The sequence below is a fragment of the Chlamydotis macqueenii genome, chromosome 2, assembly GCF_036417535.1.
Source record: "Chlamydotis macqueenii isolate bChlMac1 chromosome 2, bChlMac1.mat, whole genome shotgun sequence".
Taxonomy (NCBI): domain Eukaryota; kingdom Metazoa; phylum Chordata; class Aves; order Otidiformes; family Otididae; genus Chlamydotis; species Chlamydotis macqueenii.
The window spans coordinates 16,515,350-16,530,797 of record NC_141557.1 but is presented as its reverse complement, the minus strand read 5'-3'; the positions used below and the strand labels follow the sequence as shown (position 1 = coordinate 16,530,797).

General features: G+C 35.9%; 1 protein-coding gene across 4 annotated transcripts in view; it reads left to right on the top strand.

The window, feature by feature from the left end:
* WAC (WW domain containing adaptor with coiled-coil) overlaps nt 1-15,448 on the top strand; it is a 61,030-nt gene that overhangs the window by 997 nt on the left and 44,585 nt on the right. For 3 of the 4 annotated variants that reach the window (XM_086742095.1, XM_086742094.1, XM_086742093.1), the window contains exon 3: nt 1,383-1,578. In XM_086742095.1, the coding sequence (XP_086598221.1) occupies nt 1,383-1,578 (196 nt within the window). Of the gene's footprint in view, nt 1-144; nt 306-1,382; nt 1,579-15,448 lie in introns of those variants that run through there. The other variant, XM_086742096.1, reaches the window with a different exon arrangement.

Genomic DNA, 15,448 nt, shown 5'->3' with positions numbered 1-15,448 from the left:
GAAGGGGGGGGCAGCTACTCCAGCGGAGGCTTCGGCCGCCGCCGCAGGCCGCGGTGCAACAGACGCCTCGGTCCTGTCCCTGGGCGCCGTTTCGGGCCCGGGGGGAGCGGAAGGGGGGGTGGCGGCGGTCGAGCGCGGAGGGAACGAGGCTCCGGCGCTGTTCTGAAGCCTGCGGGGCCGGGGCGAGGAGGAGAGGCCTAGTGCGACCCGTGTAGGGCTTGGGCCTAGGAGTCCGGGAGGGTACGGTACGAGGGGCGGGAGAGCGAGCCGGGGACACTTGCAGTGGAGTGGAGATCCAGGGGGAGGTGAGTGTTTTCCTTTTAAAAACAAAAGGCGTCTTGTTCTTCTCCCACCCCCCTCCCCAAGTCCTTTCTTCTCCCCAAAACTGCTGCTGTGGACTGTAACCTGAGCAGGGCATGATTTTAGACCCTGAATAACTGGGGTTGCCAGTACGGCTTAATTTCTGCAGTTGCCAGCTGCTAGACGTGTTCAGAAACCATCAAATCCTTAAGCTGCTGACAATAATCTCAATTTCTGTAAGGTAGATGCTGTATTCCTCTGCTATGTCTACTGAGAAAAACCCACTTCCTGGGGTGTGAATCTGGGGAATGCCGTATATTGTGGTATTGCTCTCCTTAGGGCACAGAATTTAACTGTTTTATTACATTTCTGTGTGTTTGTATCACTGTGAAGTGTAATGTGACAGTCCAAGGCAGCTGTCAGTGACAGTTCGTGTACATGTAAACATTTGCTACTCAGAAGCTTACACTGCAAAATCAAGCAAGTCAAAGTGTGGCAGAACATGTAATTTTTGGTAAATACTTAAAAATGAATTGTCATATTACATGGTTTGGGCCCCTAGAATTCTAGGGTTTTTTATTACATCTGCTACAGGGTTGCTAGTAGTGAAAAAACCTTGCAGAAGTTCAAGGTAGCCGTGAAGCTGATTGGCCTTGAATATGGTATGGAGGACATATTCAAAGTTTACACTGATTCATTGTAACTTTCTGCTTATATTCTTAATACCGAGTGGAGACTTGTGCTTCTCCCAGAAGTGCAGAAGTACTGTGGCCCATTTACTGCTGAAAGTGTGCAGTCCGTCAGTGAAAAGATAGAGAAATTAGGGTTTTTTTAACAGCAGGTGTTATGTTGGATGTAATAGTGGGAGGAAATGGTTTGACTTCTAATTACAGAACTTGTTGCTTTAATGTAGGTAATTAAAATTGGAAAGACTAATGCTGATTGTTGAAATAGGAAGTGAAAATTAATTAACTTTGAAAAATGTTTTGGAAAGAGATCTAAAATTTAGAAGTAACACGTTAACATCGGTTCTGTAACTTCATATCTGATGAAAATACCTATTCTCTTGTGATCTGTTACAGGCTCTTAAGTACTCATCCAAGAGTCACCCCGGTGGTGGTGATCACCGTCATGACAAGATGCGAGACGCCACAGATCCTTCACCACCAAATAAAATGTTGCGGCGTTCTGATAGCCCTGAAAACAAATACGGTGACAACACAGGGCACAGTAAAGCAAAAAGTGTGCATACTCACAGAGTTAGAGAGAGGGATGGTGGTGAGTTATTTTTAATTAACCTTTATTTAAGCAGTTACTTATTTCTCACAGATATTAAAATTCAGCCATTATCACTCGAATAATGTGTGTGTTACACTAAATTTGCCTTGTACCATGCTTGGAAGACTACAGTGAAACCAAAGTGCAAGTTGCATTCGAAGCAATCATGTAGGCATTGTAACACCTATTAATTTTCTTATTTTTACAGGTATGGTAGTCTTTTGTATAACCATCAAGATTAAATAAACTTTTTTTTTTTTAACTGATACCTCTGACTGACATTAGACATACTGCAACATTTGGTAACATGAAATAGTATTCTAGATTTTTCACTAACAATAAATATTGGCTGTTTTAGAGACTTTTTAAATAACTTTGTGTGTTGTGGTGCTATACTGTGTAGTTACGTGCTTCTTAGACTAAACCCCATAAGAAATGCAAAAAAGCTTCATCATGTTTAGCTGCTGTGTAGAACTCTTTAACAGTCAGAAAATGTATTCATAAATAGCACTTACTAGAGCCTTTCTTGGCAGGAGCTTAGAGTTTGCAGTCAAGTCAGCCTCCTGTGTTTTTACGGGATATTGTAGACAGTAGTAATATCCTCAGTATTTTTAAAGTGATGTTATTGTCTATCCTTGTTTCCTAGAAAATGAAAAGAGTAGGATTTTCCTTTTAATAAAAAATTGTAATAGTTGCAGTTTAGAAAAGCCCAGTTACTGACTGAATTTGGAAGTGTGTTTTCTGTTTTCTAAGTACTGCATCTAGTCTCTGTATTGAGCTGTAAAGTGAAGCATTCAAGTATAGAACTTAGAGCTCTAAATCAGTGCTTTGTTCTAGATAAAGTCAACAACTTGTGGTGTACAGATGTATTTATTGCTGAACTATTGTTAGTTGTTATAATAGTTAAAGTAAAATAAAGAAAATATCTGTAAGTACTTTTTAAGGTAACACTAGTTCCGCAGTATGAATGTGTTTATGGTACCCAAGTGTTCTTACAATTGTTTTTCCTCCTTTGGATTAATACACAGGCTCTGTAAACCACTGGTAAAGTGATATTGCTATGCAGAAGGATTATAAAAACATGCACTGTATGTTAGTACACTGATTTTCATTATATCTGATTGTACTTGAAAATATAGTAATCTTAGAATTAAATGCTTGTGCGGGGCCCGCAGGCTGCTATTCTGTGCTACTTTTCAGGACACAGAAGTGTCCTATCTTATTTCCTGTTCACCTGTCCAAAGATTCTCATCCGACATACTCTTGCGATTCTGCTTAGTTTTGCTACAAACAGTAATTCTGCTTCAGTGGAGCTGGATTTAGCCAAGTTACACATATGTGACATCATCTGGAGGATGAGGCTCTATATGGAGAGCGTATTTACTCTTTTGTGTGTTGGGATTGTTTTTAAGATAGGAAAGACATTCTGAAGTTCTCACTGAGTCCACCTGGATAGATTTAATAGTTGGGGAATGACCTGAAGGATGGATGTATACAGTAATGATGAAGGAAAATGAATCATTTGTGATTTTGTAAGTGGAAGAGACACTCTCCCACTGTACCTTCTCCTTCCCCAGGCTGTTAACACAGTGGAATATCTCCTTTATTCTGATCTGAAAGTTGTCCTTTACACATCATACGTTAATAGATTGGGAGAAGGAAGTGGTCTTCAACAGTCAGAGGGAAATTACTGATTTTAAAAGATGAACATTTGTACTACTTAATGGATATAAGTGATATTCGGTGTTGTCAGTGAGTTGTCAGTTTAGTCCCAGTTTCAGCTTTTAAGAATATATTCAAAACAACCAAAGTGTGTGTTGTATGTAGTAAACAAAAGCTGCGCAGATGTGAACAGAAGGATATCAACTTTGTCTTTGATTTTCTGAATCTTTCTCTCAGTGTGAATTGAAGGTAGGTGTTAGAATAGGTGAAATGCTGTGCTATTACAGATATTTGCATATTGCTAATATGCAAAAAGCATAATCTAGTAGTTTACAATGGTCTCTGTCTATTGAATTAGCACTGAGGTACAGTTATGGATATAGTATTCCCTTAGTTTTGCAATTACAGACATACAATGGAAAAGAGGAAACAAATTTTTTTTAAATTGCTAAAATTTTTAATTAAAGTCCTAATATGACACAAGAGTATTAATCGGCTTTGCTACTGTAGTCTTCTTGTTTGTTTTCTTTTCTTGTACTCTTTTGAAAGGAAAAAAAATGGAGTGGTGGTGTGTTTTTTTGTAATAGGTGTACATTTCATTATTTTAAACTCAATGGTGCTTGATTTGGAACTACAAAGGTGTTATTGCCTTCCTATGATCTATCTGAACTTAACAAAACAAACCTAGTTGAAAAATCTCCAGTATTTATTTCCCCAGACTGCACTGGAGTCCCAAACAAACAATCTCGTTTTCTCTCATCCCTTAGTAAACAAAACAGAACAAAAATCTGGAGTATTACTGCTGAATGTAAAGCTGAATTGATCTAATCTCTCCCTTTCAAGTCGATGTTTTAAAAAGTCACTCCTGTATATGGCTTAGTGATTTTTGCTCTGAAGTGAAACAGGAAGATGCACTGGTGTAGCATGTTGATACTTGGGACTCATTTAGTCGTGACTGGTTCACTTTTTTTGTGGTAAAGACAGCTGGCTAAATGTCACTTAAAGATTTAAGTGTACATGTATAAAATGTAAGAGCTATAATTAAATTAATTGATAATTAGTAATTCAAAAATCATAGAACCTCCCCGGTGAATACCTTTGGTACCTCTATAAAGATATTTGTTGTTACAGCTTATTTTTGTAATACTCATTGCTGATTCTTTTGTGTTTGTAGAACTGTAATCTGTGGTAAGAAATTCAATTGCTTTCAATTAAGGTTTTAATACTTGTGTTATGGGTAAGCCCTCCATACTGATACAGTGCAAACAAAGCATTTTTCAAAGTTGCTTACTGCATGGTTTCTGTGGAAAGAGACTGCATACAGAGATGACTGTTTCTCTGGAGAGAAACTTCCAAGTTTTCCTTGAACTAAACAGGTTAGAGTACTTAAAGTTTTTGTCACAACCCTGATTTCCAAATAGTACTTGTACATCCAGCATATAAAAAATGCAGTAACTTTCTTCTTGATTTCAGGTTCTTGTGCATGGCGACATTATGTCTCTGTATGCAAGTGTTTAAAACATAATGAACAGCTACCCCCCTCAGTGCATCTCTTATTTCTAGGTCAGCTGCTATAGGCAAGTGTGGAGTTTGAAGAGATTAGGGGGTCTTATGAGACCAACTCAAGTGTGGAGTGCCGTAACAGTAACAAATAGGGACTTAAAGCTAGCATTGTTTACAGGGAATGGAGCTACGAATGGCCTTGTAGATGTGGAAAAGTGTTTCCATTAAGGAAAAAAGAGAAGTACAAAGATTTGAGAATTCTCATGCTTGAGGATGGACAGACTGAGAGCATCGATGATTCTTGTAGGTCTTTTTAAATGCATAAATGAGGTGATACTGCGGTACAGGAAGGAAAATAAAGAGATCAGATAAGTAGGGGAGCTTTGAGAATGCTGTAAGGGAGGTACATATTATTTAGGAGTAAAAATTGCAAGATGCAACCCTTGGTAAAAAAGGGAAAAGGATGTTTCTTTCTACTTACATGTGTGCAGCAGAATGACTGACCAAGATACATAGTAGAACTTTGGGGGGGGGGGAGTTCAGTTAAGCCAGGTGTACTCAGTTGTTTCTTATTGTGAAGATGATTCTGAGTGTTTTGCTACATTCATGTTTGAGACTTTGTATGTTTGCTTCATGACATGATCTTACTGAATTGTTTAAAATAACAATTCAGTAAGAGAGCGTTAATGTACACAGCATGAAATCTGTTGCTGAATTGTGTGCTCTGTAGGCTATTTTCATGACATTTGATTATAACTTGAGATACTTAAATTCCAAAATATAATTGAACTTTCGTGAATATGTTTCTTTTGCATGTTTGTTTTTTTTTTTAATCGGCAATTAAGAATACTGCCAATGACCAGTGTTACTGACTGTAATACAGTTCTAAGGTTCAAAGTCCTACTGCTATTAGAGACTAAATGAAATATTTTAATTCATGACTTCCTAGTTTTATTGAAGTAGTGGTGGGAGCTTCTGTTGTGAAGTGTTGGTATACTTTGTTTTCAGTGGTTCCTGAAGGAGTTTAGAGTCCTCATAGTAAAGGGACAGTGAAGAGCCAGAAACAGAGAGCTAGCTTTTCTTTCCCGTCTTAGCAACCCTCACAGCAGAGGAGGACAAGAGGCTAACTGTTGATTAAATTAACGTGATCGTTGACCAGTGGTCAGAAATAAATGGGGCATGAGGGCAGGTACAAGAGAGTGCAAGCTGTCTGGGCAATGTGCACTGGAAAGAGGAAATTGCAGGGTAGGTGGACAGAGGGAAGTCTGAGAGTAATGAAGCATAGTGAAGGGTTCAGGAAGAAGCTGGAATAGATTCTATCTGTTTAGTTAGTATTAACTGCTGTTAATATTAAAGTAATTATTACTATGACAACCATTTCCTCACTGTTAATGTATGGTCAAAGCTGGGATGAGAGAAGGCTGTGATCACAAAAGAGAGTAGGCTCTTCATGAAGCTGCTTTGAACGCACACACACCCCCCCAACATCCAAGTGTAAAAGAGGTGATTCACTCCCCTGTTCCTTGTGTGTTGACTGTTTGGACAGCTCTAAAGGAGGTGGGGTTTGGTGGTTTGTTTTAAGATAAATACAATTGCTTCCACGACCAGTCACCTTTTACAAGCTTTTCTCTGGATTAAAAAAATAAGGATGGAAAAAGTAGATTTCTACAGTTTTCTAATTTTGCTAAAAGCTTTATTTCAAGTCTCACTAGTACTGGTACCTTCAGTTGGGACAGGGTGGTTAATTTTAAGTTTACTTTAAAAGCTTATAAGTTTTAGATAGAAAGTAACTTTACATTTACTCGATGTATTTGGCAACGTTTCTGAAGTGAGTTTTTGCTGAATCAGTTGTATAACCATTTATTTTGTGACTCTGCTGTGAGGATCTGCACTAGAAAATAAATTGGAAAGTATGTGATCATAGAATCACAGTAAAGGATAAAACTTGTGTATATACTTCTTAAATTTTGAGATTTAAAATGTTAATGTTCAGAATTGCTTTTGAAAAGTAGCTGCAAAGCTTGCTTTTAAAAAGCACAGGATGGAAGATACAAAAACCTAACTTTTGTATTTTTTATATTAGGAAAGAATTGTGATATCAATATGGTGGTACCAAATGCTAACTATTTATGCATTTAGCTTGGTGGGGTCCTCTGTGTTTCTTTTTGTGAAGTTCAAGTATCTGGTGTAGGTTGTGAGGGTAAAGATATATTAATGGGAGACTTTATCCGAAGCTGCAGCAAATGGCAATAAGCAATGCTTATTGCTGCAGCCGCTTCCCCAAATCCGTTGTTACTAGGACTTTGACATTGGGAACTTGCAATTTCAGTTACTATTCTTACCTTCTTTTTTTTTGCTGGTATGTAAAATACAGATCTGTAACTAGGTCCTCAGAAGGTTTCCCTTTACAGTTGATCTGTTTAAGGAAATATGTGTCTTTAAGTGTTTTATGAACTCATAAACTTAGTTTTTGGATTGTAAGCATAGTATGTTCAAGTCAGTCTAATAGCCAGACCTGGTAAGCTTCTATATGTAAGCTTATTTTATATTTTGGAAAAGGGAAAATACTGTTAAATTTACTTATCTTTGGTACATAAGCTAATCATAAGGGAATGATTTTTTACTTAGCCTTATACCTTCTTAACATATGCTTCTAGCCTCTGACTTTGTAGAAACTGAATGTACAGCCTACTAAACTTCTACTTTTGTGTTCTTTTTCTGAAGGTGAAAAGAAGTGAGGAAAACTGTTAGTTTCTGATGAGCTCCCTGCTGCTAGGCTATAGTAAAGATAGCAATTTGTGAATTATGTAGCTTTTTTTACTGAGATTACTCTGTATTCTCTACTGGCCTCCAATTAAAGTTAGTTCCTTAACCACTGTTTGGGACAGGGCTGCTTTCTAAGAAGAGAAATAGTTTATTGACAGTTTAGTTTTGTTTTCCTTGCTGTTTCTACCTATTCTATAGGAAGTATTGAGTATGCCAAGTATCATTAAAACTATGCAGAGAAGTTGGAAGAGAAACATCTGCCTCTCTTCTGGCTGAGAGAGAAGGTGATGTTGTAATAACTTTGCTGTGGAAAATAGTAATTTAATGTCACCCAACTTGCAGCGTTAACTACGTTTGTTTATGAAGTTGGACTTTTCTACAATTTCGTAGGCACTTCCAGGGAAAAACCTCTCAAAGGTAACTTGTTTCTTACATAATTCTTCAGTAAAAAAAAAAAAATTCTGCTGGCAATGAAAGGTGGTTCTTTGTCAGTAGTCGTTTGTTATGTTGTAAAAATGAATCCTTTCTGGACTTAAATGTAGCACTTGAGAGAAGCATTTCGTTATATTGAGTAAGATTGTTATCTTCCTTATGTTTTTTATTGAATTATGAAGGGTTCACCAAACTTTGTTGTACCTGACTGCAGGTGTTCCCTGCTGTAAATTCAGCATTAGAAGATTGTTTCCTTTCTTGAAGACCTTTAACAAACTTCCTAGCTTTTAACAATAAAATTACCCTAGAAGAAGTGTATGAGTTCACTAGCTCTTCCTTTATCTCAATAATATATTGCTAGTAGTAAAAGAATGTGTTTGGTTCTGGGCTTCTTTTGCTTGTTTTACACACTTTGTGCATGTTTGCCTTTTTACTAAAGTAGTACGGTTTTCCATTTGAAAGCACTGGCCTAACCATACAGGGAATCGATGTCTGGATTTTGACATGAACCAGTATCCCTTCAGTACTTTTGCCTGTTAAAAAAAACACTAACCGGAGCAATTGTGGCTTACCAAATTTTTGCTGAATGTTTTATGCCTTACTCCCCTCTGAAATATGAGCTTTCTGCCTGCAGTTGTATGCACAGGGAGTAATCTTAGAATTACACAGTAGGCTAAAATTTTCATTTCTTCAAACTTTTGTTGGAAGTGTTGCTTTGTGAAACAGTATTTTGAAATTCATTCATCTCTATTAAAGTGGAAGGTCTATGGTGATGAATATAGAGAGAGCAAAATTGCATCTATTTCTGAAGTGTAAGCTTCTAAAATAAATTGCTGATCCCGTAAATTTTAAACACTTTCTAAATTATTCAAAGGCATCTCTTGAATCTGATATGTACCTATTTTCCTGCTGCAGAAAGTGTTCTTAAACAGCAAAAAACCAAACCAAAACAAAACAAAAAAAACCAAAAGCAAACAACCAACCAACCCTGAACAGTGAAATAGCCTGGAATTCTCCTTACGTATGTTTTTGCATCCCTCCTTTTCCTCGGCAGTGTTTAATTTTTCTCCCTACTTTGAAGCTGGTGAAGAGAGATGCAAGTATAATTTGTACCTTAAAACACGCCTGCTGACTAGAAGTAGACTACTGGAGCAGTATGCAAGAATATTGTTCAGTTGGAAAGTCTGTTCTCTTAAGTTACTGGAAAGGGAGATAAATTTTTGAGCAGGTGACTGACAAGAGGCTACACTATTCGCTCTTTTTATCAAGTGGGTTAGGAGATGTCTGATAAGCTTTTGTGGCCTTGACTTATGTTTCCATGCATGCAGCGATGTTACATTGTGTTTGAAATGAAGGGAAAACAAGAGGCCTGAAGGCCTTTGTTAATTAGGCCGCATAGTACTTTGGGATGATCATTCTGTTCCTTACTGTGACTATCTTAATGAGAAGAGTTGTAAAGGAACAGTATGTCAAAGTTTAATATTTTATTTTTTTTCTGCCACAATTGTAAAACATGTCTTGTTTATACAGAAGAGATATGATTAAAAAGTTAATATCCTGCTTTTGTCATCACTTAAAAAAAGAGATGTAATACAATATTAAAGTTCTTCATGACAAGGACAAGGCAGTCAGAAAGATGAACAGTTAGTTTCCAGAGCTAAATTCCAGTGTCTTGGGGGGTAGCAGGAATCATCAAGAGGTCTTTTTTCTGTCTAAATTTTTGTAATTAATTTTCTGATACATGTCAGCTAACTACTCTGACCTTCTATCCTGGGTAGACATGAAACAGGTAACTCTTAGCCACTGAGTAAAATGTTTTGAGATCTTTAACCAAGAAAACAATGCATGTTTTATAGATCAAAAACTGGTAACTGATAGATCCCAAAAATGTGAAACTTGTCATCATGAAATGAGCCAGAATTTTTTTTTAATGTCCATAGGTTTGCTCTTGGACCTATGCAAACGTTTTTTTTATGTACAAGGAATAAATCATAGGATCGTTCATACACTGTCAGTAACCTGAGACTGAATGGCAAATAATAAAAACTGTTCGCTAGTACAGAGCCAGCTGAGTTAATGCAGAAGTGAAAATGCTAATTAATCTACAGGAACACATAAAAGTGGTCCACTGTGTGAAAAGTTACAGGAAGGAGCGTAAAACTTTACAGAAAGTAGATGCTGTGCAGGGCAATGATTCTTAAATCAGATGTGAAACTCATACACAATTAAGAGCATAAATATTGAGTGCACTGTCAGCCAGAAAGGATATATGATCAGAGGAATGTCAGGTAGGACTAGGGAGATTACCTGTTAGTGCTAATGTGACAGCTACTGGAATACAGTCTCTGTTTTGATTCTCACAGTTCAGAAAGTATCCAAAATTGCAGATTTTCAAAGAAGAGGCAAGAAATGACAGCAATTGAAACTCGTCCATTAGAGTGAGAGACTTGAAGAGCTCTTGGTATAGTTACAAAGAAAATGTTAAGGGTTTAATTGATTAATAATTACAGGGGGGGGAAAAATGACATACTTAGGAGTTCTTTAATGTAGCAAACAAAGGTGCAAGATCCAGTTAGTTTAACCTAAATAGAAATTTGGCACAACTTATGTTGTTTGTAACAGTTGGAGTGACTTATTGTGATGATTTTTGCAGGAGTGGAAGTTTTGAGACTGGATGACTTAAAGACAGTTTTCTAAGGTTTGTTTCCTGCAGAGAATTGAACTAGTTGATCAGAGGTCCACTGGTAGATAAAACAGTAATATGTATATTTTTAGCTTAAGTGTTGTAGATTAGTGGACTTAAAATTGAAAGGGATTAAAAAATTGTTAATTAACTTTGTAAGTAGCAAAATTTTTTTTCACGTAACTGTTTGATCTTGGCTCATGCTCGTGGCATGTGAGGATTATGAGCATGTGAATCTGTTTCATATTGCGTTGTAGCATTTTTGGTCATTGAGATTATGTTGTTTTGAGTGCTGTTGTGGGGTCAGGTAGAACTATGATGGATCTGTTGAGAGTAGAATTCAGTATTTGCAGATGCCTGCTGCACTGGTGCAGTTTTCAGTTTTGGGTGCTTTATCAGTGCATACTTTTTTTTAGGAGCAGCTATCTTAAAAACTTTAGAATTGAATATAATCTAGATGATCAGATCTCTAAAATTTCTTACTAAATTGTTCAGAATTTATCTGCAGTTCAGTACAATTTGTATCAGACTTTGTATGTAGAGTGTATTTCTTCAAAGATGATTGCATACTTCCACTTTAGTGCAGGCTTTTGATGTTTTTCACTGATGTATATGTTTACAAGATTGGATTTTAGTTTGTTGGCTGTAACTATGCAGCTTCATCTAGTTGGACACTACTTTCTAGAGTGATTTGTAGGGCCTTTCCCGCCCTCCCTCATCACCTCCCAGCATACATTTGATTTCCAAGTTAATTTTTTAATATGAAAGTTGGAGAGTAATCGGTAGCTTCTGTAGATAAAGATTTGTCTTTGGGATAGAGAAATGCTGTACTCCTTAAATTCATCATGTTTATGCAGGATAATGTGAAGTGAATTTAGAGAATAATGAAGCTAAAATTATTATTTTTTTTTTTTTAATTCCCCAAATTAAAAGCTGGTTTAGGTTTATCAAATTCTGTTGTTTCTGTTTGCACATATTTTCTTATTTATTACAGTTAAGGTTTTGTTTCAAGTGTACTGAGAATTAAAACACATCTAGAATCTATTTTCTTCTGAGTTCTGATACAGAAGTTTTCACTCAAGGAATTATTATTGCATCTTGCGGAACTTCTTGAAGAGGCGTGTAATAGGCAGAGAGAACTTCTAACATTTATTAAATAAAGCTTTCCTTTAAACACACTGAATGAAACTGTAGTTAGATTTTTTTTTTCTTGCCTCTATATGAAGTCGTCTGACCTATCTGGATATTTTTCTTGTAATTCATTGTGACCATAAGGAAGCAGAGAGGCTAACTGGACATAGGACGAGGGCTTGACTGTGACATCTCGTTCCTTGCTATCCATTTTTCTGATTCCTGTCCTTAGCTTTAGCTTTGGCTGCAAATGTGAATGTGAGAAACAGGTCTGAGATAAGGCTAAGATGGCTACAGGATGAGATGAGAGAACCAGAGTAAGTTAGGTTACTTCTGCTTATTTAAAGATTAAACCAGTTTTAGTTAAATCTTAAATGAGCCAACATTGAATGGAAATAAGTCACAGATTATTTTGCAGCAATTTTACTAACGTTTTGAATAATAATAATAAAGCATGATCATGATTGAACTAGTACAGCTTCTTACCAGGGAGAAAATATGAAGGAATTTTAAAGACATTTGTAAAATTAATTTTTTCTATTTTTTTAAATATTTGTGATATTTATTTTTTAAAATGCAGGAAAAACTGCATGTTATGAAAACATTGTGTCATTTTGTATGTTTATATATGTGGTTAGAAAATGTTAGCTGCGTGTTTGATCAGTTCATACCTTCCCTGGTTTTAGGAGGCAGTGGTTGAAGGCATATGATTTTGTGGCTCAGGACATTGCTACTATAAAATCAGTGTGGGTTGTTGGGTTTTGGGGGTTTGGTTTTTTCTTCTTCTTTTTTTTTTTTTTTTTTTTTTTGTCGAGTGCAGTTCATTTGATAACATGACATTCCTTACCGTTTTCCTACTTTTAGAGAGTTGACATAGCTACTCAAAGTGTAAACGAAAATGGCTGTGCCTCCTCATGTGATTACAACCCCAAATGCTGCTGTATTTATGTGGAGAAGAATAGAGCTTGGAGGCACATCTCCTTTTACATGTATTTAGAGCTCAGCAAATAAAATAGAAGTTCTCACCTAGTGGGTCCTGAAAGGGCAATGGTGTTGAATCACTTTGATAAATTAAGAGGAAGAAAATTTATTTAGCTGTGTCATCTTTGTATGTGCTTTTGATCTTGGATACCATGCATCTTGAATTTACGACTACCTGCTGTTTTCCCTTGAAGAATGTACTTCAAAACTGGCACTGTCATTACTCCGTACAGTTGTTTTGTCTGAGAAGCTGCCTGTTGAAGAAAAACATGTGAAAAGATGAACTGTGAACATGCTTATTAATTTCTGCAGAAACAAAATGCAATCGGCTAATACTTAGAAATGTTTCTTAAAATATACTTTTTTTTTTTTTTTTAGTAAAACTTGAATAATTTCTGGCCTGTTTTAGTGAAGTGAGAGCTTCAAGTTTATTCTGTAACTGTACCTAAATATTTGAGAAGATTTAAGTGATTTTGGTTTTGACAATAGTGCTTTTTAGTCTGCTTATTCTGAGAATGTGAAAATCAGCCTTCTTGTTAAAACAAAACCTAGTTAGAAAAAATATTCATAGTAATGGGCATGTCAATATTAGACTTTACAAGATTCAAACTGTTATTGTATTAAATTTGCCAGTATTGGTGCTTTCTTATGGAAGAGATCTCAGCATAGTTAAACTTTTCCAAAAATCCCTCCTGCTCTTCTTTCAAACCTCTTACATCTGTTTCTGTAAGAATTTCAGTATCCTTAGAGTATTTTTTTGTTTGTTTTAAATATTTTTTTTTTAAGCAGAAACAAGTCTATATTTCACCATATTATGATAGAAATCTGGTATTATTTAGGCCTGTCAAGCTTCCTGAAAATATTGTAAGAAGTGATAATGATAGATCCATCCCAGTTACACAGATTTGTTTCTCTCCCTTGGTTTGCTAGGTTTCTTAAATATCATGCTGTTTTATGTCCCCCAAAGCAACAGTCTTCCTCAGTGCTTTCCTAGGTAGATTTCTTACTGAGTTTGTTAGAGTAACTGAATTTATAAATTATTCATAGCTATCAGTAGCATAAACAGGGAAAGGAAATCATGATCTGCCCTGCTGGTCTCACTTGTTGTTTCAGACATACCTATTCACTCCCAAATGTGGAAAAAACCCAAATAAATCTTTTTAAATAAGGCATATAATTCTAAATAATGCACATCTGTTCATAAACTCTTATTTACAAATCAGGTAATGCACTTTATCTATTTTTTTTTTCTATGGTGTTTATTTCACATAATTATGTTCTTTTGGATGATGATATGTTCATGTCAGGTGTCCCCCTTGAATAACATCAGTGGGAGTTCATATCTCTTCTAGTTAAGTAGTTTGAATAGTTTACACATTCAGACACCTCCAGCTGACTGGTTAAGACAGACTTAATTTTCAAAACTCACTTCTTTTGAAAGAATATTTTTTCTGCTTGATTTAATATGAGAAATAATATGATACTCTTCAAATTCAAGTAGTGTAAAGTTCACCTCTTTCACTGGCAAAACGCTGCCTATGGTAATGATTGCAGTCTCTTTATAGTTCTTTTGAGAGTGTTTACTTAACTAGGGAAATAAAATGAGATGCTTAGGCAACCAGACAGTTGTAAAATAGATTTCCAGTTTCTAAACATAACTTTAGCTTTTGTGGAGAGGCATATTTTCCTTTAGTAAGGAAATTCCAGGCTAGACCAGTTGAATTTTAAGTATATATTTGGGGATTATTTAATGAGAAGAAGGAAGAATTGTCTTGTTACCTCTTGTGCTTTAGGTATTTGAAAACCCTATTGCACAATACCTTTATTAAGCCGAGCTAAACGTCCGACCTGAAACTAAAGCTGTGAATCAGTCCTATTAAAATCACAACACTATATATATATATATATATATATATATAAATATATATAAATTCTTAGGTGGATCCTTGTTTACTGCCTCCCCACCCAAGCTGTGGGCCAGCATTCCTTTTTCTTAACGAAGAACTTCCATGTGGCAGAAATTCATTCGACTTGTTTTTTTTTTTTCAGAATGTTATTAGTGTCTCTTCTTTTCAAGAACAATTCCCAGTTGAAGATTAAATAAGCATAAAATTAAAATCCATATAATTGTTGCATATCTATAGTCTAATAAATACATATGTGGTATACCATCTCTTGAACTGAGAAACTAGTTTGTCTAAGCCTAATTCACAAGTTATCATGTAAAAGTTTATGGAGCAATTGCTCCTTCTAATACCAAATATTTTCAAATTAGCTTGCTCTTTTGTGATGAGTTACTAAAAATTTCATGGGCACTCCTGTAGTCTTAGAAGAGAGGCAATGTGCTCTTCAACTGGCAAATGTTAATAGCACTTAAGCAGTGATCTTGTGTTGAAGTGGAGTTTGGTTCTTGTCAGATATGGCTATTAGATAACTGGAGGATGAATAAGGCTTTCTTGTGTTACCCTACAAAATAAAAATAGAATAGAACTAAATGAGACAAAATTCTGCATACCTTTGAAGGGTAGTCAAATGTGATGTATCCTGAGATATGAATTTGAGATAATGTGACTTACAGTTAATATTTTAAAGAAACATTTAAGAAGGGAGATATACAGTGTCTTTTTTTGTTCTTACCTTTTTAAAAATGTGGTTAGGCATTGATTCTGCCACAGCCTTTTTATTAAGGATCTAAGTGTGATAGTTAAATCT